We start from the raw sequence: 26,877 nt of genomic DNA on the forward strand, positions 1-26,877 counted from the left end.
TAGTGCAGGTTTGGGGGGACTCCAGGGTCTGCGTGGGGGTAGGGGGCTCTTGGGGGGTGTAGGAGGTACGTGGGGGGTTTAGGGGACTCCTGAGTTGGTGCCCAGAGGTGTGGTCGCACCCCATTTCTTCCCCCCACGCTCCTCCCCTCGGCTGCAGCCCCAGCCCAAGCACGGAGCTTCAGCCTTCCCCTGGAGAGGGCTCGCAGGCAGAAATCTCCCCCCTTTGCCCGCGTCTGCCTGCAAGGAGGGGAGCAGCTTCCTCCTCCAGACACGGCAGCAGTGCGAGGTTTGATGTGGCGGCGTGTTTTCCTTGGCCCTTCTCCCTCCCCGTCGGTGGCTGGCAGCAGCGTGGGACACAGCTGCCCACCTCCCTGCCTGCATTTAGCTGCCTGCACTCTGCCAGCCGCAGAGTGGCTTGTGACACACCATTGCTTGTGACAAGTGGCAGGGGCGGCCCCCAGAGCAGCATCAGGTCAGCTCATCCCCTAATGCAATGATGTTTACACTGCAATTTTACAGCTGGGATGTCACCCGTCCCCTGCTCTGCGCCTTGGTTGCAGGGAGCTGGTCAGGCAGGACTCTTCCGTGGGGCTGCTGTGTTGGGCAGCGGTGGGCAGAAAACCCTCCCTTGCAGGGGGAAGGGATGGGGGAGCAGGGAGGACGGTTGGGGTGGGCGGAGGTTTTTGGAGCTAGTGGAACCGGGCGTCCATCCCCTTGCTCCTAGCAAAGCGCCTTAAAAACAAAGGGTGGGTAGACCAGAATTTTGGAAATCTCTGAGCTGTGCAAGGAGAGCAAACTCCCATCCAGGGACAAACGTTAGCAAGGCTGGAAGGAAAAACAATGACGGTGGTTTTGCAATTCACTGTGTCGCCAAGGAAATAGCACAGCATGGGCTGCTGACAAAGGCTGCCTGAGGCCAGGGTGCTCCAAAACCACTTGTCCCTGTGTCCCTGGCCAAGCTTTTTCCTGGTGCACATAAAGGACTTGCTATTTAGGTCCCCAGCAAAGAGATCCTGGAGTTTGAAAAGGGAGCAGGGAGCATGGGGCTGGAATGACGGGGCAAAGTGCAGCCGTTCGCCGTGGCTGCTGAGCACCCAGCACAGCTGGCTGGCAGCAGGCGAGGTGCAGTGCGTCCGCACGCCTTACCTGGAGCGTTTGCACCCCCAGGGTTATCAATGCCGAGAAGTCGGAATTCAACGAGGACCAGGCGGCCTGCTGTCAGATCTCCATCCGGAGGAGAGAGCCGGGCCTGGAGGAAGATGAGGAATGGCTGATCCTGTGCTCCACGCAGGTATAGCCCATGGGCAGGCTGTGCCCACCCTGCTGCCAGCCCTGGCCTGTACCCAAGGGCCCAGGTACAGGAAACACAGGGTTGCCCCATCAGTCCTATATGCCCATGTGCTGAAACCCTTCCTTCCTTGGATGCATTTAGGTGACCCATGTACCCTACGTCTGGCCAGCAGACATCCAGCTCTGCCCGTACATGCCATTTCTACTGCCCATGCCTTGCAGCGTCTGAGGTCGTCCAAGCCCTTTACTCGGTGCCCTCACCTTTCCTTTACTTGTCCTCGCTCTGCTTTCAAGGGCTGGTGTGTGTTGTCATCACTCGGGGACAACAGCGTGAACCAGGCACACGGGATGCTCTCACCTGGGAGCAGCTCTGCCTCACCTCTCGTAAAATGGAGTAGCCCCATCTCCCCTGAAACACAGAGGAACAGCGCGTGAGGGTGGGTGGCTGCGAATCCAGCCGCTCAGAGCTCAGATGACGGGCCTGGCAGAGCAGCACATGGGCACTACATGAGTTTGAGCTGCGCAGGGGATTAACTGGCACCAGGGAAGGGTAGCTGAGGTGGAAGAGCCAGGCAAAACATGTACAACAACGTCCTGGCTGTGAGCCTGCCGTCTGTATGACCTCTTTCCAGCCCCCGTCTTTCCCCTCTCTGAAGATCCCCTTCGTTGTCTTGTCCCTTTTCCCCACTGCAGTTTCTGACTGGTTACTACTGGGCACTATTTGATGGCCACGGTGGCCCAGAAGCTGCCATCATCGCTTCCAACTATTTGCACTACTGCATCAAGCAGAAGCTGGAGGAGGTTGTGGGAGGCATCACAGAGGCGCGTCCCCCCATGAATCTGAGCGGACATTGCGTTTGTGACAGCGACCCCCAGTTCGTGGAGGAGAAGCACATCCACGCCAAAGACCTGGTGGTGGGAGCCCTGGAGAACGCCTTCCAGGAATGCGTGAGTACCCCGTGCAGGGCACCAGTCCTGCTGCCCCAAGCAGTCAGTCTGTCCCTCCTTGCTGCCCAGGGTGGGCAAGGTCTGCAGTTCTGCAGCTCGTCAAGCAGGCAGGAACATTCAGCCGTACCTTTAAGCGTGCTGAGATAGCGCTGGGTCAGCTCCCCAAGATCTGCCTCGGATCTGTTGCACATTGGCAGTGCTGACCCAGAGCAAAGCTACAGCATCTCTGCTAAACTGTGCCCAGGGGATGCGTTTCTTTAGGGCTAGACGGTGGCTATTGTTAGACTCATACAGCGCGTACAGGTTTGAGATCTCCCCATCACGCTCCTAAAGCAGTCCTTAGTCCGGCAGCAACAGCTTTGTGGGCTGTACCAAAGCAACATTGTCTTTTGCCTTGCTGGTTTCCCATGGCCCATCTGCAATCAGTTTTGGCTCTGGATTTCTGCTGGGAGGCACGAGGCAGCTGCAGAAAGCAGCAGCCCAGCTCACATCACTCTCCAGACTTGTTTAAACCAACAGGATGAAGTCATCGGCCAGGAGATGGAAGCTACAAACCAGATGGGAGGCTGCACTGCTCTGGCTGCCCTTTATTTCCAGGGAAAGCTGTATGTGGCTAACGCTGGGGACAGCAGGTGAGTCACAATAAAAGGGGGAAGTTGCTGGGGGATGAGAGCTGGGAGATAAGCAAGGTTTCCAGCATCTTATTTAACCCTATGGAAGGTAAACGTGCAGCCCAGCCATTTCCTTCCTCCCTGCCATAGGACCTGTTGGATGGACGGATGCTCTCATGCCTCCTGGAAGGGTTTAGGGATTTCAAGGGACTAACACTGCCCAGCCACAGGGCAGGATTGGGATGGTAGTGCAGCAGTAAGCTCAGCCTGGAAGGTGTTTAAAAGTGGAAGGTGATTTCAAAGCATCCTAAAAAGCTTCCTCATCTGGCCTTGGCCCACCGGTCCTCTGACAGCGAGCTCTACCATCGTCAAACCAGGCAGGCTCAGTTCTCTGCTGCAACAGTGCAATTGCAATGGGGTTATTTAAAATACACCAGCATTTTTAAACGTTCCTGGGTGCAGAGCTATTCTCTGGCATTACTCTGCCGCTGGTTACCCCCAGTCCCACACCTGGCTGACCCTGGGGTTAGCCTCAGTAAGAGGAGGGCTGCAGTGACAGACTCAGCTCAGCTCTTTGTCTCTTCCCTGTCATAGGGCGATTCTTGTTCTGAAGGACAACGTTGTGCCCATGAGCTGCGAGTTCACACCCGAGACAGAGAGGCAGCGAATCCAGCACTTGGTGAGTGACTCCTTCTGCGCATCAGACAATCCAGCTGCAAGCATCCAACTAGGTCAGAGAGGGCTTGTGGGAAGAGGACCACCAGCTTTCCTCGAAGGCCACTGTGTGGCCAGAATGTCATCTGGCACTAGTCAAGGAGGGCTGGGGGCAAGATTCAACCAGCAGCCTTTAGTATGGGAGATGCTCACATCCTCCTTGGGATATGCTTTCCCGATTCTGTTCTCCATTCTGCTGCTGGGAGTGCCAGTCCCGAGGCAGAAGCAGTTTTGGTGCCCTACTCCGCTGAAGCAGAACCTGTCCGTCCTCACGCCCTCATTCCCTCCTCCAGGCTTTTCTTTTCCCCAAGCTCCTGGACGGTGAGTTCACGCGCTTTGAGTTTCCACGGAGGTTGAAGGGAGATGATGTGGGCCGGAAAGTCCTGTACCGGGATTACTTCATGGAGGGCTGGTGAGTGCTTTCTGCCTGAGGATAAGGGTGCGGCACAGGGCAGCTTTACCTGCTCGTAGCGATGGGGAGGTGAAGGGAGAAGGGGTATGCCCCACTGGTGAGAGCAGTGGGCTTGATGGTGCAAAGCTGTGCCAGATCAAGCAAAGAATGCTGTGAGCAGCCTCCCCCCTGACGGAAGGACTGGGGCCATGGCAGGGCAGTTAGGGAACAGTTGAGATGGTCCTTCTGGGCTCCTGTGAGGTGGGGCTAGTGCAGGTGCAAGCTGAGGAGGAAGGGGAGAGGGAAAAACACCTGGACATTCAGCAAGGGGTCATCTTCACTGCATCTGCTTCAGCAAGTCACCTTGTCCCTGCCTCAGTCAGCTGCCTGTGCATGGGGGCACCACAAGGGTCGAAACGCTCTGGCTGGGTTGTACCTTCAAGGCAGACAAATCCCAACTCAACGGTGAATTATCTGTTCTAGGGGATACAAGACGGTGGAGAAAGCCGACCTCAAGTATCCTCTTGTCCATGGTCACGGGAAGCAGGTAGCTTAATGCTTTACACACTGGGAAGGCAGAGGCAAGTCTGCTGGGGGTCCTCAGTGTTACCGTCACTCACGGTCATGCTCCAGGCCACTACAACAGACTGGGGCTGCAGAGCACCCCGTGCTCTGGGGCTCTCCAGCATGGCGCAGTCCCACAGCCCCGCTGCAGCAGCTCCCTTCGCTAGCACCACGCTGCCTCGTTAATGTAAATCAGAGCCCTCCGCAGCAGAGAGGTTGCACCCTCCTCCAGAGTACCTGCTAGCGGAGCAGACAGCAGCCCTGAGCCAGCCTGCCCTTTCCTCATCTCCCCTTGCACACAAGAACTCATTTCAGATGAGAACTCATTTCATCAGATCCCACTTTGGACTGTCTCCTCTGGCTCTAACTACCACCTTTCCTACAAACCCTCTTCCTCGAGGAGAGGTTGAGAAAAGGAGCCTGGAGAGGGAAGGAGGAGGCAGGGCGACGCAACGACTGCACACATCCAGTGTCTGCCTGCTGGGGTCGAGCAGAAAGCCCTGTTGCCTCCCCTGGCACTACAACCCACATGCTACCCCCTTTGCAAGGAGTCAGTGCAGAACCTCCTTTGCCAGGAGAAAGGACCCCTTCCTCCCCCCAAACCAACCCAGTTTTCTTCCTCGCCACCCCAAATCAAGAGCAGATGCCACCATGGGCTTCCTGAGGTCTGTAGCATTACCCAGAGTACACGTACTAACTCCAGAGCACACCACAGGCCACCAGGAGCTATCCACAGGCAGGCAGGCTGTCTCCACGCTCCATCAGGCCATCGCTTCTGATCACTCCTCCATCTCTGAAGTCTCCAGAGGCTGTTCTGGGTGATGCCGGGAGAAGGGTCCTAAAGGCAACACAGATCAGTCAGGACAAGCCACACGTCAGCCTTTAGAGGTGCCACGTTCTTATGTTTTAACACTGTTTTGCTTTGTTTGTGGCCAGGCTCGCTTGCTGGGGACTCTGGCTGTCTCTCGAGGTCTGGGGGATCATCAGCTCAAAGTCATCGACACCAACATTGAAGTCAAACCTTTCCTCTCCTGCATTCCCAAGGTCAGTCATGGCACGTGGGAATTGCAAGATGGAATTAAACAGGCTGCTCCTCCTCTATAACACCCACCTTTTACAGACCTGGCAGGTCTTGGCCGTTTCCTTTTTCCATCCTCCATCTCTCTGCACGCTGCCCAGAGAATGTCCAAGACAGAGTAATCTAGAAGCATAGCAGCAAGGGGATGTAAAAGATTCAAAGCAACCTCGTCCCACTTGAAGTCATCTCTCAGGGGAAGAGTCATCTTCCTCACCCCTCTGGTACGTTGCAGGAATTGTCACTGATTTACTCCTGTGTTGTCCAGGTGAATGTATTTGACTTTGCTCTGCATGACATTAAGGAAGACGACGTCCTCATCATGGCAACTGATGGCCTTTGGGATGTTCTGTGCAACAAAGAGGTGGCCCATATGGTCAGGAGCTTCCTTGCAGAAAACAAGACAGATCCTCACAGGTAATATCAGCCTTGCCATCGTTTTCCCTTCCAGAGAACCTGGTCAGACCAAAAGCAGGCTGAGATCACTCTGCTTCTAGGTCAGCTCTGGCACGACCAAGCTCTCTTTTCTGTGACTCTGGAAACTGCCTCCGAATCTTTCCCCATCCTAAAGAAACAATTATAAAGCTGGTGTCTATTATTTTGACAATGCAAAGCCACATCTCAATGTTGTTCTTAAGGGGTAGTGCCACGTTAAACCAAACTTTGCATTTTTTTCCACCCACAGATTCTCAGAACTGGCCAAGTGCTTGGTATGCAGAGCAAGGGGAAAGGAGAGAGGCCACCAGTGGATGCTGGATGACAGCCACGAGGCATCCTACGATGACATCTCTGTGTTTGTCATCCCACTACACAACAGAGATGAGGACTGACTGTTAGCATGACACACAGGATCTCTGTGTCCCCCTACTGTGGTGCTATTCAGCATCAACCCAAGACTGAGAGATTTCTGCTGTGCATGTACGCTCTCTTCCAGCAAAACCATCTGCAGTGGAACCTGAAAACGCACAGCCAGCACTTATGTAGAAGATCAACAAGAACATTAGCTCCTTAAGAACGTGCAAGAGAGGAACAGTGGGCAACAAATCATTCCCCTTACTCCTTTCTCGTTGTTGGGCCAAGGAGAAATCACAAAGGGGGCCACACAAGCTGAAGGGTACTATTGCTAAGATCTTTGCGGTTCAGCGGGACTCAAATCCACATTTCTAGTGACCCCTCTCCCTTTTTAATATTGAAGAATGGGGATCAGTTGGGATCCAACCAGTTTCAAGAGCTGGATTTTAATCAGACTTGAACTAAGTTGTGTAGAACTGGATGTGTAAGCTGAAGTGTCCCTCGTATCCATTTGCTGTAACGCGAGATGTACTGGAAACCCAGGAGTTGCTGCTAAGACGGCATTGGGCACGGCCACGCCTGCTGAATGCAAACGCTGAAGCAGTAGCCCAGACCTCTTGAGAAAGTTGCCATTTGTAGGCAGCACCACCTCAAAACAGACAACGTTAGCAGATGAAGCTACACATGGGTGTACAGGAGCCTCCTGTGTAAAGACGTGCCTTACTGTTATTTAAGAGCATTTAAGTATATTAGCATGTAATGCAACGTACGGATTTCTAACAAATCTTAGTCCACACCACTTGCTAACACTTTTTCTATTCGTTCAGGTCATTTCTGACAGCAAAGCTGTTTTTGTAGCAGTAGCAGCGATGAGAACGAAAGTATTTAAGTACATCAGCTGATTTAGTAGAACAGCTCCAAGTAAAATAAAACCGGTTTGTTCCAATGTGTCTGCAGTGCTGAATCACAAGCGCTTACACTCATTACAACAGGAACAGCAGCGCAGAAGACATGCCAAACCGAGTTGTACCTTAAACTCTAAGGATCTGCTTCTCCACCAGTTCATTAGCCAGGCAAATTCAGGTCTGGACAAGCACCCCATCTCCCCGAGCCCCCAATTTTATTTTCGTTATTCATTACACAAGTTGCAAGATTCCCTAGTGAAGCGGACAAACCCCAGCGTGTGTTTAAGTTCCACAAGGATGAAAGTCCAAAAAAACCCCAACTTCTTCCTGCATCTTACTGCGGTTTTATTCCTGTCAGAGGTTTTACACAGGCCTGAGATGGAGAAAAACAGCCTTAGAAAACTGCAGAGGAGTTTCTGCTTTGGATTTGTCTTTGCCAAAGCCCGGTTTGTCAGTAGAAGTATTCCCTTGGCAGTACTACCCCGAGGGCTAGGTGTCAAAAGATGATTTCCTGCCGTGGGAGGCCTGGACCCAGGAATGAGGCAGCCTCCTCAGCTATCTGCTCATGGTTTAAACAAGGGATAGAACAAAAAACATTTCTCTCCAGCTTCGCATTTCCCCCATCCTCTTGAGTTCAACCTGAAAACAATGCAGACGGGGTTTTACCCGCGTTAACCTGATGCTAGTTGCCGTTGCCCCTACAGCAGCTGTAATGCTATATATACATTGACTGTAATGATCCAAGTCTCCCGTTACTCCAAAGCAACAAGCCATTTCCCCACCCTCCTGCTGAGAAAGGGCTCAGCTCTTCCAGACCACAGGCTCCCACGAACACCCCTCTACCTAGGGCACCATACCTCAACAAGTAGCTGTCACAAGTCCGCTTCCCTATCCTGATACATTCCTAGGCAAGAAAAGCCTCTTAAAATGGGCAATTTATGTAGGGATAGCTTCAGAGCATCACAGTTTCCACCACAGAGCTTCTGATTTTCCAAAACGAAGGGGCTTTTAAAAAGACGGATGGTTTTCCCATTCCCTTCCAAGAAAACGGCAAGTCGTATCACACCAGACAAACGCAGAATTTACAGCACTCGGTGATCTCTCTACAAAATATTTATTGGTAACAGCCACAACATTGAATTCTCCACATACGTAGTATTTTGTGACAAAGCATAATTTGACTTTATGTATTTACACTCATCTGGCAGATACCACCTAGGAGCCAAACTCCCCATACCAGCTCACAACCAGAGAGACCAGTTTCTGAAAGGCTCGCCAGGATCCTAGCCCCCGACCCAAACCCAAGGTGAAGTCTCTTAAAGTGCAAATATAGTCAAGAGGCATTGGAAAAGAGACACTGCTGCTTCCAAATTTGTTCACTCAGTTGCTCCTGCGTCCCCCAGAGCAGGGGTTGAGACATTAACCAAGGACCTGGGAGCCTCAAAACAAAACAAAACAAAAAAACCCAACCCAAAAACCTCTCAAAGACTAACTTGGAGAAATTACCCCCGAAATCTCCTACAGCCCCAGGGGATGTGCTCAGCCACCACCACTGCTTATTTAGAGGTGGGCTGTTGAGCCTCACTTCCCCCTTGTTTTGAAGAAAGGTATTTACTTCATCCCAAAGAACATGGAGGGATTCATCTTTTAAATGTCAAATTTGGAGGGGGAATGCTGTTTCCTGCTTGGCTTTACCTAAGGTTGGACACGCCGTTAGACCCGGGAGAGCTGTTTTCGGCGAGGTCCATTTCTCATTAGCTGGCTGCCCTGAAGAGCGCAGGAATTGCAGTCCCGATACTTTTAGAGAAGCACACAGAAACTGGAAGCTAAAAGCTTTATTCACATTTCCAGTCTAGCGTTCTAGAAACACGCGATACTCAAGTTCCTTGACAATACTTGGCACATTTCCCTCTTTTAAAGGCAGATGGAAAACACTCAGTGCTACATCAACCAAGAAAGATGTCTTTGCCCGTGTGGGTGGCAATCGGCCCTGGGAAGGCATTCAGCTTTAATTCTCAATTGAGCATTAGTGCTGTGTTGTGCGTGAACCTGTAAATTTATCTTCACTCCAGAAAGCCGCTGATGTTCTTAGTGTATGTGTCCTTCTAGATGTTCCTAGCGTACCCGTCCTTCTAGATCAGTCCTTTGGTCCTCTTTTTCTTAAATATTTCATGCTGAAACACACAATGTTTTACAACATTGCAAGCGGAAGAGCTGAACAATGGTCTTTAGACAAGGGCTCAAACCACATTAGCAAAGAGCATTTTTAGAGTAAAAGCCTTCCAAATGCTTCCCTGTGAAAAGTAACAAGAAAAATGGCTGGAGGCTATCTGTCCACTTCCTCAGGCAACAGACTTGGTAAAACCCTGAAAGATGATTTGCTACTGAACCCTAAAGTTTAACTGTTAAAATGTACTGCAAACCCCAAATACCTGTATGTTACAAACCACTGCAAAATACGGCTGCTTACAGAAACACCAACAACGGTAAAATAGCACCAAGCAGCCCGAAATGCAACAAGACTGAGTTGAAGAGGTGGCTGTGGAAACCTAGTCAACTGTGAGGACCGAAATACCCATCTCCCTTCGCGCTGGGCATTTATAGGTGACAATGGGACAGTACACGCTAGGAAGAGGGATGCTGGTGTAGTAGGATGAATCTCTCATCCGCATCTCCAACAGCAGGCCTGTTTGGCAAGATCGAAAGCATCAGTCTGCTGTTCCCTTCCCTCCTCCAGTCTGGAGGATGTAAAACTCGCATCACAGACCTGTGCTGTTAGAAATGGCTCTAAACTCGTGCGGTAGCATCAGCAGAGGCAAGCCACGGAGCCTAAGGAGAAGCTTCAACCACAGCATCGATCCGAACATCACGTTAATCAGACTGCCTCATGCACGGCAGTCCTCCTGCCGACTGTCACAGGCAGACGCTGCAGCTCAGCATGTGCTGCTACTTTAAAGGAACCAGCAGTGGAGAAATGCTCAGTCCCCATCCCCAGCTCTCAGCACAGCACATTTCCACTGACAAGGGCTGTAAAAAAAAAAGAAAAGGCAAGGAAAAGCAAAACAGAAGCTGTTCTACAAGCCGATTTACTTTTCCAGGGAGACATGCTCTGAATTATATACAGGGCCCCACAGCTGAGACGAACGTTGCTGTAATATGGGAACATGTAGAAAACTGACCTAAGGTAAAATGCTCGAGCACTGTTCTCCAGCTTGGATTGGCACTTGAGAGCAGAGAGGACGTGCCCATTACTGTGCTTGTCACCTTACCAGCATCTTACATTCAGGAGAGGGGAAGCACACGTGACTGGGTGAGGGAAAGAATGGACTTTCCAAGCTGTGACCCAGCACATAAAACCAAGTCTTTTTGGAAAGGCAAGAACGCAATGAACACCACATTTACACTGAGCCTGTCCCGACCTGCTGGTGGATGCATTTGATCAATGCAACGTTTCAGGAAAAAGAAACTGGAACCAGGCTTGAAGACCAGCTTGCCAGCCTTTCTGCACCATTCGCCCACAAGCTCCTCTGGAGCGGGAGAGCACGTCCCTCCCATCTCTTTGCAGGGGCGTTCCTTGGAGCAGGGCCACAGCAAAGCAGAGTCAGCACAGTCACATGTAAGATTTTTAAAATTCAATTCTGAAGACAGCATCTGACAAAGGAAGCGTTGCTCTTTCGGGGCTATCGCTAAAAAAACCCGCGGGGCCTGTAACAAAACGCATGATGAACTAACTGCACGTCAGTTTTACCAGCAAAGGGATACAGGTCTAAGCCTGGTGTGGGGAGAATTTCATGGTGCTTATTTACAAACCAGGAGGGGAAAACTGCATCAGTGAAGGTAAACAGCCTAGACACCCCACAATACTGGCCCACATCATATTCTTTAATATCTAAAAGTAAAAAAATATGGCCCATTCCCACTGCCCTCCCCCCCACGATATTTACAAGTAAGATCAGCCAAGATGATACATAAGGAAGATACACAGGCAGACTGTGCTTTCAGTCTCAGTTTGGTTTCTCCATCTTCCTGCTGACAGATTCCTTTATTGCTTGGGACACTGACCGGACCTCATCAGTACTGTCTGTGCCCTCCAGGATGCTGGCACAGCAAACAGCAGGGAGGCTTCGGCAAGCTCTGGCAGCGGACAAAACCTGTATGGTTTGTTGCACACTAAATCACCAAAAAGGATGACAGGATGTATAATGTATATTTACAGTCACCCACTCTTTCGGCACGTATTCCACTGCAAGAGAATCCAGCATCTGCTGTTTAAGTTGAAAACTGTCAGTGTTCACGTTTGGCACAGAAGTTACTTTGCATCTGTGGACTGCAGTGAAACCAGAGATCCCAGATGTGAAAAACATGCACTTATGGGAAGGAACTGCACGTTCCACCTTGGAACATCAATAGCCTTGTGCACTTACAGAAGGAAAACACACAATTACAGCTTAAAAAATGCCACGAACATTTTGTAAATAAAACAGACTTCATTGCTCTTAGAAATAATACTGTGTCAGTTCCAACTTCGGCTGAAGCCTGCTGGGCACGGACTGGAAGGTACGAACGTGTAGCATGCCGCTTCTGAACACGCTAGGAGGCCGAGTGGAAGAGTCCTCACAAAGGAATGCAGCAAATAAAGGTAAGACATATGGAAACATACGCAGGAACAGGAACACAGTCTAGGAGACCTAGGCAATTCCAATACTATGCTTGCAATGATGTGCTGCTGTTAGCAGTATGGAAGTCATCTGACAGCAGCTGCAGTGTAGGAATTAGTCGTCAATAGTTGGCAACCAGAAGGCCTACAAAAAAGAAGAACGAACATCTTTTACAGAGCAGAACACAAATCTCTCCTACAGCACACTGTAGGAGCTTATCACTGCTACCTTCCATAAGCACACAGGCAGAGACTACCAAAGAGGCAGCAACACCCTCCCAGCAGTTCAAGGTTACAATCCTTGCTTATGCTGGTTTGGTTTGCATTGCACGTTCTCTCGTTGCAAGCCAGTCTTACACAAACTGAAAATACCAGCCACGTACAGTGACCTAAAGGACTCACACTTCTTCTGCCTGTGCATTCACCCACTGCTCTTTCATGTGTGTGTTCAAATGCTGACTTGCCAGGTGTGCTGCCCCACATATCTGCCTGGCAGGTAAGGCGCAATCAAGGTGCAACAGACAGGGGCCTGGCTCTCACCAAAGCCCAAGGAAATACCCATCAGTGGCACTGAGCCTTCTCAGATTCATTTCTAAAAGGGTCAGCATCTCATTGAGCTAGGAGGAACTTAAAACGCTTTCCTTACCATATTGGAACACGCACTAGCAAAAGTCATGAATTTTGGATTGAACTGCAGACAGGTTATAGGACCTGTGTGTTTCCCATCCAGCACAGCCACCTTCATCCCACTTTCCCCATTCCAAACATGAATTTTCCCATCTTCCGAACCTGCAGGCAGGAGTGGAAAACAAGATATATTGGAGAGACCAGCAGAGAAAATGAAGTACATAACCTTTTCTGACAGAGAACTGTAGGAACAAGCATGCCTCGTCTTCATAGCTTAACCTTTAAAATCCCTGAAGTATCACTAGGGCATTTACAAAACATCACTAGAGTTTACACACCTGTATCCAAACAGCAGGTTTATATCTTTGCACTGCGGGGACTCAACTACGCAACACAGTGCAATGCTATTCTGGCAAAGAGGTTAACAACCACGGTCACCCAGTAGAAAAGGAGAGCTGACACCATCCAACTAAGGAGGAAAGACCCTTGCCAACTTGCACCAATGTGCGAGAGGCCAACAGCTGGGTGTAAGAGTTCTCAGTTCAGACACAGGAGATAAATATTTCACTTGGTAGGCACAGAATCAAATCAAAGGCTTTACCATTGAAGGTAACCAGATTTCAATGCACTATGCCGAATACTAGAAGCTTCACTGGAGGTGTCAACGCTCCACATTGCTACAACGGGACAGGTTTTTCACTTTAAAATGGCATTTTGCAAACTCTGAGGCTGGGCACTTAACACTTTTATAATTCAGTTCTGCTTTAGTCTCATTTTAGATAGGATTCCTAATAAAAATACAAGGAATTTTCTTCTGCTTCTATAATTATATGTATAGCTTTTCAGGGAGGAGAAATTAAGAAGCACAAGTTACAACTTAACCGTATGTAAAAACTGAACAGAAATAAGTGGTTTGGAACTTCTTGCACTATAGTTTTCATTTGGAAGGGCACAACAGGAAGGTAAATATGTGCAATAAAGTGCTCTCCAGAAACAGACTAAACAAAGAACCTCCCCTGCCCCCACCTTCTCTGCAATCAGGAAGTTCTCAGCCAGAACAAAATAAAAGAAGTTTTGCCAAGACCATCACTCATCCAGGAAAAATGAGGATCAGGATACCAATTACCACAAAGTTAAACATATTTTTATGTACCAGCCATATCAATAAGAACAAAAAGAAAGTGCTAGGAGAGGGCAGCACCACGCAAATGCGTCTGACTTGTGTTCATGGGTCCTTTTGGGCAGCAGCGTAGCAGAGTGACTGAAGCGCTTACCTTGGGGTGCCCAACCTGCAGCACCAGGCTTTACAGGAGCTGCAACTGCCACCCACTTCACTCGAGTCCCGCCTGCAGGGGGTGAGGAAGGGGGCCTGGGCCAGAGGAATCATGCTGGGAGCCATCAGGCTGATCCCTACTGTTTCTATCAAGGGTTAAACAGAGCTTGTTCCACAGACATGGGGATTCACAAGAGCCACATGAACAAAATGCAGCTACCCCAGCACGTCGCCAGTGCAGGAACGTCCCTGGGAGGTGTACAAACGCACCAGGCTATGAGACCAACTGCCCAAGCACAGACAGGTGCCTCGTTCATCAGGTAATAGAGGGCAGGCCACAACATACAGCCCCAAAACACTTTCAGAGGCAGCACATGAGTGCATCCTAGCCACAGGGTGAGGATCATTGACATAAATTATGTGACATCTCCACGCATTACAATAGTTTGCTGGTTTCTTATCTTTTTTTGGAATAGTGTTCATATATAAAGGAAAAAACAAAAGTCTTCTTGCAGGCTCGTTTACATTTCAGTCTAGAAAATGCTGAGTAAACTAAAAAAACAGAAAACCATCGATGCAAAGAAAGCTTACAGCTGCATTGTATTATTTAAATACATTGTGCTTCCCAACACAGACACAACTTTAGTCCTACATAACACAACTCATTTCAGAGCACTGAAATTCTTTCAAGAAGAATTATCTTACCTATCATGATGAACTGAGAGTCTGGTGTGAATGATGCCTCCAGTGTGACAGCTTTACTGTTGTTATAACCCTATGGCACAAAACAGGAGAACATGTAGCAGAGAGCGTGTCCACAGTAATCTCGCAAACCAAAGGGCACCTGCTCCCAAACCTAACACCAAGTTTCAAGCAGGTAACACAGGCAACATGCTCACCCCAAATGTATGCAGGACAGCTCCTTTAAAGGCATCAATCAGTCGAATGAACCCTCCATTAGTCGATATGAGGATGAGTTTGCCATCGTTACTGAACTTCAGGCCTGTCCACTCACACGTTCGATCATACTGCATCTTAAACGTAGCAAATGGCCCCTTCAAATTAAAAATGGGAAATGTGATGTAGACTCTGCATGCATTGCTGCTAACAACAGTCTGCTTTTAACCTTAGCTCAGGAAAAAGTTTAAGATTTTTCAAAAGAAAATATTTACTCCTAAGATACCAAAGGAAAGCGTCGTAGCAAAAACATGTCACCGCATGTGTAAGTTTCAAAGTATGAATCCATAGTTTCCATAGCAAAAAAGAGCCACAGTAGGGTGTTTCAATACCCAATAGTCCCATACTCTACCACATTCAACAGCAGAAATTAATTTAAGGTAGGATGAAGTTTTCAAACAAGGCTGCTAATTGAAGTCAGAGAAAGAGCTTGAGCCAGTGTTATTGTCATCTGACTTTTTGAAAACCATGGAACTAACTATGCTCAGTTCAGCTGCCCACCCAATTACAGTTTCCTTTGAAATGTCCATCCAGTGTTCTTCCAGAGAAAGCAGCAAGGAAAAAGAAACAAACAAAACACCAAAAGCCAACAACAACAAAAAGCCTAAACAGGAGTTTGGAATAGGTTAAAGAGTTAGCGGAAGTAAACTTTAACATTGGTTCAAGAGTGGATTTCAGGATCTGGTGACAGCACGTACCCCTCTCTGTCTGCGTAATGTTTACTTACCGAAAACTCTCTAGGTGCCAAGTAGGCACCCCAGACAGTAAGCTGGAGTAAACAAATGCAGCTTCTGAGCACTGAGTTTAGACTACTTCTTGCAAGATAAAAAGTGTAAGTAGTGAAGTTAGGGTAGCTCACCTTGTCAAAAGAACGGAGATCGTAAAGCTTCACCATTTCAGAATTGACTCCAGCAGCAAAAATCAACCCTTCTGGGTCAAAAGAACATACAGGCTTCCCCTGGAGATGCATTAAACCCTAGAAAACAGAAGTCCAAATTATTTTGCGAAACTCATGCTCACATTTCTACCGCTACCCTTTGAGCCCACTGTGAGCAGGGCAGCAGCCTATGGGTGGAACAACTGAATGTCAATTGTAAATATTGAGGTTTTACAAAGGTTCGGAACTCAGCTTCTCAAAAGCAACTCTGACTACTTCAGGTCATCATACAGAGCTTCCAGTTTGCTGCAATGACAAAGTTCACATCAGAACAAATCAAGACCTCAATTCGAGCTGTCATCCACTCAAAAAGTACCCAGAGAAGGGAGGATGATGTGGCTGTATTAATAACCATACCAGACAGTGCCACAAAACCCTGCTGCTGGGATTGATAGCAACGCTCCGCCAGTTATGGTTGCGAAGGAGGGAAGAAAAAGTATTTTGAAAGCAAGTAGAAACAGCTCCAGTGAACACCACTGCTGAACTTTCCATGCGTGTTTAATGAAAATTCATACCTTTTGGAAGCCAACAGACCTTACATATTAAAATTGACAGATTACTATCAGCGCTTATTTTTAATGTTAACTTTTCCTTAACTCACATAATGGAAAAGACTTGAGAAAATTTGGTAAAAGCCAACGAGATATATAATTTTCTGTATCCTGACTGGCAGGTGTGTGCGTTAGCCAAATGTCTTTACGTAACTGTATGCACATAAATAAGAACACATCTTTGATTAAATCAACAATACATTTAAAAATTTTCTGCATTTCTGAAATACCATTTTTCTCTAGAGAAGTCTAGCGACTTTATTACTTCTCTCTTCTTTCCAATTTAGGTCAGTTTTCCCTGTGATCTCTGAAGGCTAGGCAGTAAGCTAGCCAGCACTCAGGGCCCTCGCAAGTGGGACATCACAGATTTCCCGGTAATATTTCTAGGCACTACGGCTGCCATCTCATGGGCAAACTGAAAATTACAAGTAACACTTCCTCAACCTGTTGCCCAAACGTTGCTGGATGCAGCTTCCGGTTACAAGTCCTGGTTTTACCATTCTTACAACTTCAGGCATTAGCATAAATCACAGAACTGCTACTGAATTTACAACCCTATCTCATTTGTAGCAACTCTGAGACTGAGATTCCTCCCAAGGGAAACTTACACACTGGCATTAAAGGCATACTCCTGGAGAAAGGCAAAATTAAGATTTCTTGTCAGAAAAAGCCTGGTTTTAAGACAGATAAAACCATTTTGTAAGAAACGTAACCTTTTCTTCCTTTTGCATTTACAGTTACATCATCTGGAATAAGTAAATAGCCCCCTCTCATAAGCAAAATGGTCCCAGTGAGATGGGAAAATATGACAGCACAACACTACGTGTCCGGATATAGGGACAAAACAGCTCATCACCAATAAAAGGTGGAGATTCTACTCCTAGTCTTTCATTCCTGCCCCTGCTGCCAGCTCCGGTACTTTTCTCAGCCCACACAAGCCTGCTTCCACTGAAGAAAGTACAGTAAAGTATTCCAACAAAATACATAAATAAAACCAAATAGGGTTTTGCCTTGCTAGAAAGTTAAATCTGCTCACAAACAGGTCTGATGAACAACAAAGGTGATGCAAGGAGGGGGTAGACCACATGGCTACTGCGTTACTTTAGATCACCAGTCTCTTCATCGAATTTAATTGCATCAAGGCATCAATTTTAAACACACACTATAAGCACTCAGATAAGATGCATTCCCAACCCAGGAGAGATGCCGGCTAAGAGAGAACACTCTCTGCATGGGGTAGCAGCCTGATGAACAAGCTGATGACACCCAGCTCTTCTCTTGTTTCATCAGCTGTGGGTGTTACTTCTTGCTCTTCCCAGAGCCTCTCCAGCAGAGACATAGGTGAAAGTGAGTGGTGTTACACAGTGTGACATGTATTTTGCAGAGATTTGTGATCAAGGCTCCTTCAGCATTCCAGGAAGGTATAACACTACATCAACAGCATATGTTTCTGGCAGTATTTTTGGTTTATAACCAGCAGACATCCATTTTTCATCTTTCTAACTGAAAATGCAACACACTATGCACATGGATTTGGTATCCTACCTGGCAATTTGGAGAGCGGAGATCCCAAAGTCGAATAGTTTTATCAAGGGATCCAGAAATAAAAGTATCATCCACTGGAGACATTGAAAGAGCAACCACTCTGCAACACAGAAGACCACACGCATCAGAGACATACAAAAGAAGTGAATGGAGTAACACCTACCCCAACAGCTGTGTATAAGCTCATCACTGCCATGAACAGTTCTACAAAGCGAAAACCAGAGTGAATCAAGCGTAACGTAACTCAAGCTCGTTACAATCATTATTTCGATTTCTCCTGTACTGTCTCCAAGCAACATCTTACCTTTTTGTATGCCCCGGGAAATACCGAATGTATTTGTTGTCATGCAGGGAGAGGTATCGGATTGTATCTGAAAACATAAACAAACCATAAGCTTTATTATACCATGAACCCAATGTTATCTAAAAGCGGTCACGCAGTAAACTTGCTCCCCACAGCAACAGCAATCTTGCCACAGTGAATAAGTCTGGTCATTTGATTTAAAGTCAGGCTTTGAAACAGAATCAAGTTAGAAACAGGCATAAAAACTTGGTTTCCAAGGCAGAACTGGAAATCAGGCACCAGGAAAAGATACTTTCCACAGTCTGAAGTCATATTACATCTTAAAGGCATGTAAGATGTACATGTGATTTATGCAAGTTAGTTTCAAAGTTGCTGAAATTTAAGTACCAGGTTTTATTCCATCATTCTCACAAAATTGAGAGTATCAAATTTACAAAGTTGATACGACCACTTTTTTTTGCTATACAGCATGAATCTTGCTGTCTTACCTACGTACACATCCAGCAAATAAGTCTCCAACTAAACAGTAAGCATAGGAAATGTGCGAATTCTAGCATTTAGCCAAAGAGATAAAAACATGAACTTCAAAGCCAGGACAAGACCATCAGAAAGTAGCAAATCTCTCTCTTTTTTTTTAATCTGACAATCAACAGCTTCACACCTTCTCTGCACTTAGAGTAGCTAAGCTTTAAGAAGAGGACAGGACAAATCTAAAGCTTAGTCCACTTAAAGCAATCTTAAAAATATACTGAATAAATCAGAGCAGCACCACAACATTTCTCAAGTGGTAATTTTATTCTGACTATAGATGAACATACCAAGAGTAGCCCAGAATTTTGGAAGATGCTGTTGAGACTTTCTCCCAAGATTAAAAGAAATTCTTGTAAGAGGAAACAATTACTAAAGCACAGAAGCCACTTTATGTGCAGATCCATCTGAGTGATGAAACGTGAAGAGCACAAGTTAAACCTCTGCTATCTGAAAGCAGATATGAAAACAGAAATCAGCAAAATCCCTTCTCACACCAGTTGGAGGACACTAGTTTAAGCTATTGCTGGATGGAAGAGATTGGCATTATGCACCTGCACCATACAGTGCCAAGAGACTTCGTACTGCTGTAACAAGTCCTGCTGAGGCTCCAAAGATAAACTGAGAGAAAACACATTTTTACTTCTGACTCAGAAGAACAAGAGCCAACAGCATGCAATACGCACAGAGCATTTTAAACACTCATAAGGGCTACTGTGTTCAGAGCTTTTTGAAAGGCTCACTCAGCAAAATTTAGTTTCTGTGAAAAAATTCGTTACCGTTTTTGCCTAAGGTTTCACATCAAGCTGAGATCAGAGTTCTAGACCACCTTCCAGTATTAGACAAGACGACTAAAGCTGACTGATCAAGCTGGAAACATGATGCTGGTGACACACCATTCTGAAAGGCTCTAAGTGACCTGAGGTGACTATCCAAAACATAAATCCCCAACACCAGTGTCACGTCACATCCCACCATGGCTAGAACCGATATGCTTCAAGCATGCTGTTAAGACACATCTCTAGTTTTTCCTGCCAGAACTGTCGTTACCTGATTTCCGAAGTATCCATGCAGAATTTCATCTTCCTTTGCTAAAGAGGAAGCTCTGGGGAACTGTGATCCTTTGTGATCCTTTTTGTTGGCAGTGCTCTGTCCCAGGCAAGGCAGTGGCCTGTACAGTTATCTCCTGTACCGGGTGGTATCATAGACCCTCAAACTGTACAAACTACTACCTCAGCCTGGAATCAGGCAAGAGGAACTAGGTTCAAAGGTCTTGAGGAAATCTTCAGAAGTGGATTGGTAGCAACTCCAACAGATAAAATGCTTGGGAACAAGCACCAGCACTCCTATTACACGTTCCTGGGTTAATTTTCCCTCCCGATAACGACGTAACAGGTTAAATACAATGCACCTTGCCTAAGACTGCATGCATTAGGGACTACAGAGTATATGGACCCCTACAGAACACACTGCTGGTTTTATTAGGTTTACGGTTTGTAACAGCAACAAATACTTTCACACTCTATCTTCTTCTTTTCTTCTAATCAAGTATTTATCATAATGCTACCCTGCAGGATGAAGACTCTTAAGTTTTGGTTCCTCAAAGACTACCATTGCTTATAAACAAAAACTCACAGCTCAAAATAGCATTAAAAATGCTTCATTAAATTGTTAATTGTTAATTAATTGTAAATTAAATAGCAGCCAAGTCAGAAATGTGACACAAAGTAATAACTTAATTAAAAAAAAGTAGGCTGTGAAATAGACTAAAAAGGCAAGTGCTTCCCATCACACTTTTAATCCTTTTACACCATTAAATCCAGTTCCCTTAGAAACTTCCTTGTTCCTCTAGTTTTAGGCCCAGCTTGTTCTAGTTTAACCTGATTTCCTAAATCTTAACTTCCATCTGCTCTAAATTCATACTCTCAAATTCCTTAAGTAACCCAGCACACACCACAAGGCACCAGTATCTCTACTGTCAAGCTCCATCTCTGCAAAGGAAAAACCAAAACAAAACCACTATTCCAGAAATGATTATGAGTTTACAAATACAATATTAAAACCCATTTATAACGTGCTGTGCTAAGAGACTTGTTCACTGAAAAACTCTCAGACACCGACTGCAACAAACAAAATTGAGACAAAATTTGAAATGAACGCTAGCTGTTTCCAACCTTAGGAAGAATTAATGTACCTATCTGTGCCAGTTCTTAAATTTGAATTTTAAATTAAACTCAAATACATTAATAGAGACCCTGTCATGAAGCTCTAGAAGCCCTTCGATGTCACTGATTTACAGAGCATAGCTATCACAGACACCGACTGTGGAGAAACAGCATGAAAATGGGTGTTCTGTCTATTACATGCAAAAAACAGATAAACAGAAGCAAAGCTAATCTCAGAAGAGCTCTGTGACCTCCTCCAGGCTTGGCTGGTGATCTGCTGAGTTACCTGAACTTCCTACCCTCCCTGCTGCCTACAGAGAATGGAAAAACATTCCCTTCCTTTGCAGCTGACTTGTGTGTGTACCAGACAGAGCTACGGCATTTAGCCCACCTTCTAGCCACATGCTCCTTCCACCTCATTACACACATAAGAAATTAAGGCACGGAGGCTGACTGACAGCACTGGTATCAAACAGCAAAGTGAACAGCAGAATCAAGAACCGAACTTTTATCGCACTAACAATGTTTAATCCCTTAGTTATTGCAGCAATGAACAAAACTCATGTCAGCATGCTCGAGGGAGTATCACTGAGTTGTGCATTAGAGTTGAACATTAATTCCTCTGTCTCTGACAGCGCATTTATCACTGAAAACTTGCTATAATTTTTTCCCAGCTCTTTAGAGCTATTTATCCAGGCATGTAGTTTTAACTGTAAGGAGATTAAATATGCTCAACTCCAGTGGATCACTTACCATCTATTTTGTTGGAGCTGTACACGACAGTGTTGGCAGCATGCGTGTACCTGATGAGGTCCACTCCATACTTCTTACTGTACAGCGTTCTCTTTGGTCTGTCAGAAGGAAGCAGAAATAATTGCACTCACTGCAACAAAAAGCTCAAACCAAAACTCACCACATTAACAAGGCCTGTTTTCATCGAGATATTACAAGATTGTTTCAAGTGGTCAGATGTTTTTATACAAAGAAAGAAAAGCATTTGTATTTGATTTTCAAACAAGCACTTTGGTGCTTTTTTCCCCAAGACCATCCCTAGGCTTGAGGAGTTCCCTGCACCTGCAAAATGCACTTATGTGTCTCCTCCAAAAAGTCTTTATCCCATGATGTCTACTGTAAAAAGAATACGAGAAGCTAGCATAATGAGCCCTTACAGTCAAGCAGCACTGCCTCATCATTCCCTTGCCCATCCAAATCTCTAATTCATCTGCTGCTTATTTTAGATTGAGCCTAATTTGACTTTTTGTTCTATGTTACTTCAAAACCTAGAACAGTGTGTCTTATTCAGAATAGGGCTTCTCAGTATTAACAAACAGGTATATATACCAGTAGTCTAAAAAAGCAATGGTAACACAGGGACTCTCAAACTACTGGAGAATTATACTCGTATCCCATCCTAATTAAAGCATGAAACCTCAAATGTAACATTTTGCGACAAAATTAAAGACATTCTGGTGAGAGTGAAGACAACATACAGAACTGGATTTTTAGGGGTCTGGTAAGCAAGTGATGTACTGCATTGTACTAGAAATTTAAACTGCAAAGTAAACATAGAAGTAGCTGGTTAATAAGCATATCTTGCAGCAGTATCAGTGCCTGTTTAAGCCATGCAAGGTCTCCACCGCCCTCCTTCCCCTTTCTTCCTCAACTGAGGTAGCACAGTGGTTTCAAAGCTGGGCAGTCAACCAACAGGGGTACCGATCAACATCAGAAATAATACAGTCTCTTCCGGGAGTTATTTTTAATCCAGAAAGTCATAACTCCGGTTATTACACAGGCCCACAAAATATTTTACCAACACAAACCAAAGACAACAGCATGGGAATGGAAACAAACAGCAGGAGCAGTTTAAACCAGCACTGCAGACTACACCCTCAGACAAGATATTTCTAAAATGCTCAACTTTTTCCTTGTTTTCATTAGCCTCAAATTGACACACCCAAACAAGAGCATGAGTTGGAGACTTTTCATATCAGAACAAAAATAGACATTCATTCTGAAAGATTAATTCTCAAAAAGCAGAAGCCATAGGGCTTTAACTTTACACGAACTTGCTGGGGACAAGCTTCCATTAACTGAAAGCCAATACAGCAAGTGTAATTAAAACCCATACACCACCTGTACCACTTAGACCAAATCTCAACAGATTCTTCCTCAGTTCCTCCAGTAGACTTTTAAATCAATTTTTCAGATGCAAATGTGCTACAAATTGAAAACAGCACATCAAATGTAAATTTAGACACCAAAATTCTGAACATTATGCCTGATATACTTCCCCATACTGCTCTCTGTAGTTACCTCAACTACGCTGTTGACCAAATTGGGGGGGGAGAAAAACGGCAAACCCAAACCATTTGGTTCTCTATTCGTATACAAGAAAGAACACAGCAACATCAGGGGTTTTTTGCCTGCTTGACTGAGAGAATAACTGCTTCTCCAGTGTCCTGGTTTCGGCACAAAAAAAATCCACCAACCTCAAAACATACTAGACTCTTATGCCTAATCTGGCTCTTCCTTATCTATGAGATGTTTAAAGCTTAGAAGTTCTATTCAGAATAAAAGAATATACACCAAAGAATATACACGGAGACAATAAAGATCAACAGATGGACAAAAGCACATCTACCAAAAAGACGGAAAGTACTTCTGTGTTTTAAGAAAGGTGAAGTTTTCATGTAAGCTGATAGAAAAAGAAGCATATCACTTCACACAAGATCAACCGCCTGTTCCCAATCGACTATTTAAAAACACAAACAAACAAAAAAAATCTAAGTTTTACCTATTTTTTAAACAGATCACAATCACTAAACATAATTCTGAGTTTAAGGTTAATCTATCCAGCCCACTTGTAAATCAAGCAATATCATCAAAGAAAAATGCTTTACGAGATCACAGTCAAATCTGCTATAAAGATGAAACAAAACACAGGCGATGTTTGTAACAGTCTGTGCCTTGGTTTGAATCACTACTAGTGCAGGTAAAACCATCCTCCAGAACCAGGCTCACTGATATGTCTAGTAAACACCACAGCTAAGCAGGAGTCCAGATCCATCACCTCTTTAGTTGTATAAATAATACACAATCGATACATACTAAAATACAAGCTAAACCTTTGCTAGACCACTATTATATCATACCAGGGTTACAAATCTGCAGCCACGAGGCCCTGTTCCCACCCTCAAGGACTGCTGTACATCCCAACACACAACGCCGTTCTAAAAGTTTTCAGAGTTCATTTTTAAGCCCCAACAGACACAGGTTAAGCCTCTTGGCTATGCTTTTGAGCCAGCCTATTGTGGAGGTATTTGGTGATGCAGAATGGGTTAAAAAAAAATAATCACCATTTAGCTGTTTACACATTTTGAAATACAAGTGGAATCTCAGGTCCAAAATTATTGGATGCTCATGAAAAAGCAGGACAAATTTTTCAAGCTTGTTGCCTATGCCCACAATATACATGATAAGGGAATCTGTTTCAAGGAGATAATCTTGTCCTGTCAGCTCTTGGCTGCACATCACTGCTTAAACTATCCTGACACTTTTAGAAACTGAAGTTCGCTGAGATGGGGCTTGGTCATATGGTAACGACTCTTGCTCATTTTCATATGGCAAAACAAAGCAAACTAGGTGAGGCTGTACCTAAAGTATGACCAAACAAAGTTGCATTTTTAATTCTACCAGCAGAACCCCTCATAATTGGGAAAAACAAACCAAGTTTTGTCACTTTTACATGGGAAAAGTTTTAACATTCAGGCCATTTGATGAAGTAGGGTATCTTATACTGAAACCCAGCAAGCAGGACGTTTCCTCCTGGCCATTATATTCATTAGCAATGACATATACAAGAAGGTGAGAGTTCCAGGCCCTTGAAATGGTGGTTTAATAAAAAAAAAAAACAACCTATAGGCCTGAAACTGCCAAATTCCACCATGTCACAACGATGATCATTCACAGGTTCGATTTTTCATCTCCACATGAATCTCCTGTGACAAAGTAATTCACAGCTAAAACTTTCCAGCTGAGAGAAAAAGTGTGTCCTGCATCCCTAGGTACCTCTAAAAATCATGCTTAGACTTTTAAGCCAATTGATAGTACATGAGAAACTTTCAAATTAATTTTATAACCACTGGAGAAATGCATCCTGAAACAGGGGTTACCTTGATGAAACTACTCTCATTGCCCTGTAGCACCGCAGTAGACAACCATCGATCTTCTACATTTAACTTAATTAAAGCAAACCCTCTGACTGTAAAGCATACATCAGAACTAGATGGAGGTAGGGATGAAAGGACCAAATGCCTCCCAACCCATCTAACTATTCTTTACAAGTCTGAAAGGGGAAGAGCAATCAATACCATCTGCATTAACATCACTCAGCCCTTCTACTACTGTATGTAATTAGGATCTAGAATACAATCCATGGCAGACACCATGTATGTATAAAGTTACCTATTCTTACATAAATAAAAATTAAATAATTTCAAGTAAGAGTTCACTCTATCAGATGGGGAACACCCACAACTTTAACATGTGAAGCAAGCAAACTAAATAAAAGTGTAAAATAATATAATAAGTGGTCTCCAAGATTAAGAGTATGCAGGATACAATCTTTCAAACACAGCAAGTACGATGTCTTGGTCTGCTTCAAAAAGCAGAAGGATTAGGAATACCTGGTTTACTAGAAAATATACGCAACATTGACACATCTACCTCCTGGTACTCCCAAAGTCATTTCTTTTTCATTCCTGCATTATCCTGTCTTTTTTATTCTCTCTCCTACAATACATATGCTCGTTTTTCTTTTGCTTTCTATATGTATGTGATGCTCTCTAGTCTTGACTTTACAAAAAAAAAAATCACCTCAGAATTACATCTCTACAGCAAGAAGCACAGGAAAATTAAAACTTAAAATTTAAAAGTATTTAAAGCGAAATGCATACTTGTACCAACTGAGAAAAGATTTTAATGGAATAACAACATCATTTGGCTCAATTTGTTCCAACTCTCAGAATACAAATGCCTTTTGCGTACGCTCTGAGACATCAACTGCAAGCGTTCTTGCAGTGGTGGTCTTATTTGCACATTTTTATCCTCTGAACAAGAGCACCATAGCTCAAGTGCTGTGCAAATTTCTGGGGTTTTATCCATAAAACAGGACAAGCATCGTGTAATCAATGAGAGAAGAAAGATAAACTGGACAACTCTGTTCAGTGAGACACACACCTTAACTCATTACCCTTAAGTAACAGAAATCAATAAACACCTTGATTGATTAAATATAAATTAAGACAACGTTTGAAGATGCATGTAAATCACAGATGTATTTTAACTGTGCTTTACAGATAAAAACGCAACTAGAGAAAAGGATTTAAAGCACAGAGGACCACCTTTATCTGCAACGTTCCCAGACACCACTTAGGAACTAGGTTTTAAGGAAAACACCATCAAGATTTAGAAGTTACAGTAAAGAGACACTATGCCACCTTCACCTTTTTGCTTAAAGCATTTATCCAAGAAGTTACACTCAAATTAGGTTGTTTAAAATGGCACATCTGTACATTGCTCACAGCCATTGCTTCTATTTTAGTGAGTGAGACTTAAACCCAGAGAAGCCTGAGAAGTCAGTTTGCACGTTTGTAACAATCCCGAGGCCTGGAAACGTGGCCAGACTCAACCCCTTAAGCTTAACAACTATTTAGTTCTCACAGCAGTGAACTCCCTCACACTTGGGAAATTACCATCGCTGGCTCCAACCTACCAGAGATAACAAGCAGAGAGACCCGTAGAGCAGACAAAACCATGCTGCCCCCATCTCTGCACCCCACTTTAACCATTCTTAACTTTATCCCCCCCGGCTTCGTCAGACATCGTTGCAGTTCCACTTACAAACCTACACCAAGAAACAACAAAAGAAAAGCTAAAGCTTACCAGTCTGCAGACAGACCTTCCACCTCCTCAGCGCAGTCGCACCGGTGCGGAGCCGGGCACAGGTTCTCTCCGAACGCCGCAACGGGCAGCAGCCAAACCG

General features: G+C 45.3%; 2 protein-coding genes across 2 annotated transcripts in view; one reads left to right on the forward strand and one right to left on the reverse strand.

Annotated features, from left to right (window-relative positions):
• The window catches only part of PPM1M (protein phosphatase, Mg2+/Mn2+ dependent 1M), a 10,125-nt gene extending 2,794 nt beyond the window's left edge, over positions 1–7,331 (forward strand). The window contains exons 3-11 of the mRNA XM_009274702.1: positions 1,168–1,291; positions 1,984–2,238; positions 2,758–2,870; positions 3,444–3,528; positions 3,857–3,975; positions 4,438–4,501; positions 5,455–5,562; positions 5,862–6,010; positions 6,279–7,331. Of these exons, the coding sequence (XP_009272977.1) occupies positions 1,168–1,291; positions 1,984–2,238; positions 2,758–2,870; positions 3,444–3,528; positions 3,857–3,975; positions 4,438–4,501; positions 5,455–5,562; positions 5,862–6,010; positions 6,279–6,423 (1,162 nt within the window). The 3' untranslated portion in view covers positions 6,424–7,331. The remainder of the gene's footprint in view (positions 1–1,167; positions 1,292–1,983; positions 2,239–2,757; positions 2,871–3,443; positions 3,529–3,856; positions 3,976–4,437; positions 4,502–5,454; positions 5,563–5,861; positions 6,011–6,278) is intronic.
• A 1,054-nt stretch (positions 7,332–8,385) lies between these two features.
• WDR82 (WD repeat domain 82) overlaps positions 8,386–26,877 on the reverse strand; it is a 20,332-nt gene continuing 1,840 nt past the window's right edge. The window contains exons 2-9 of the mRNA XM_009274703.2: positions 21,588–21,685; positions 18,142–18,208; positions 17,838–17,937; positions 15,664–15,780; positions 14,747–14,902; positions 14,553–14,622; positions 12,594–12,736; positions 8,386–12,092 (exon numbers count right to left, since the gene is read on the reverse strand). Of these exons, the coding sequence (XP_009272978.1) occupies positions 12,063–12,092; positions 12,594–12,736; positions 14,553–14,622; positions 14,747–14,902; positions 15,664–15,780; positions 17,838–17,937; positions 18,142–18,208; positions 21,588–21,685 (781 nt within the window). The 3' untranslated portion in view covers positions 8,386–12,062. The remainder of the gene's footprint in view (positions 12,093–12,593; positions 12,737–14,552; positions 14,623–14,746; positions 14,903–15,663; positions 15,781–17,837; positions 17,938–18,141; positions 18,209–21,587; positions 21,686–26,877) is intronic.

This window comes from Aptenodytes forsteri, unplaced genomic scaffold (genome assembly GCF_000699145.1).
Source record: "Aptenodytes forsteri isolate BGI_AS27 unplaced genomic scaffold, ASM69914v1 Scaffold528, whole genome shotgun sequence".
Classification (NCBI taxonomy): Eukaryota; Metazoa; Chordata; class Aves; order Sphenisciformes; family Spheniscidae; genus Aptenodytes; species Aptenodytes forsteri.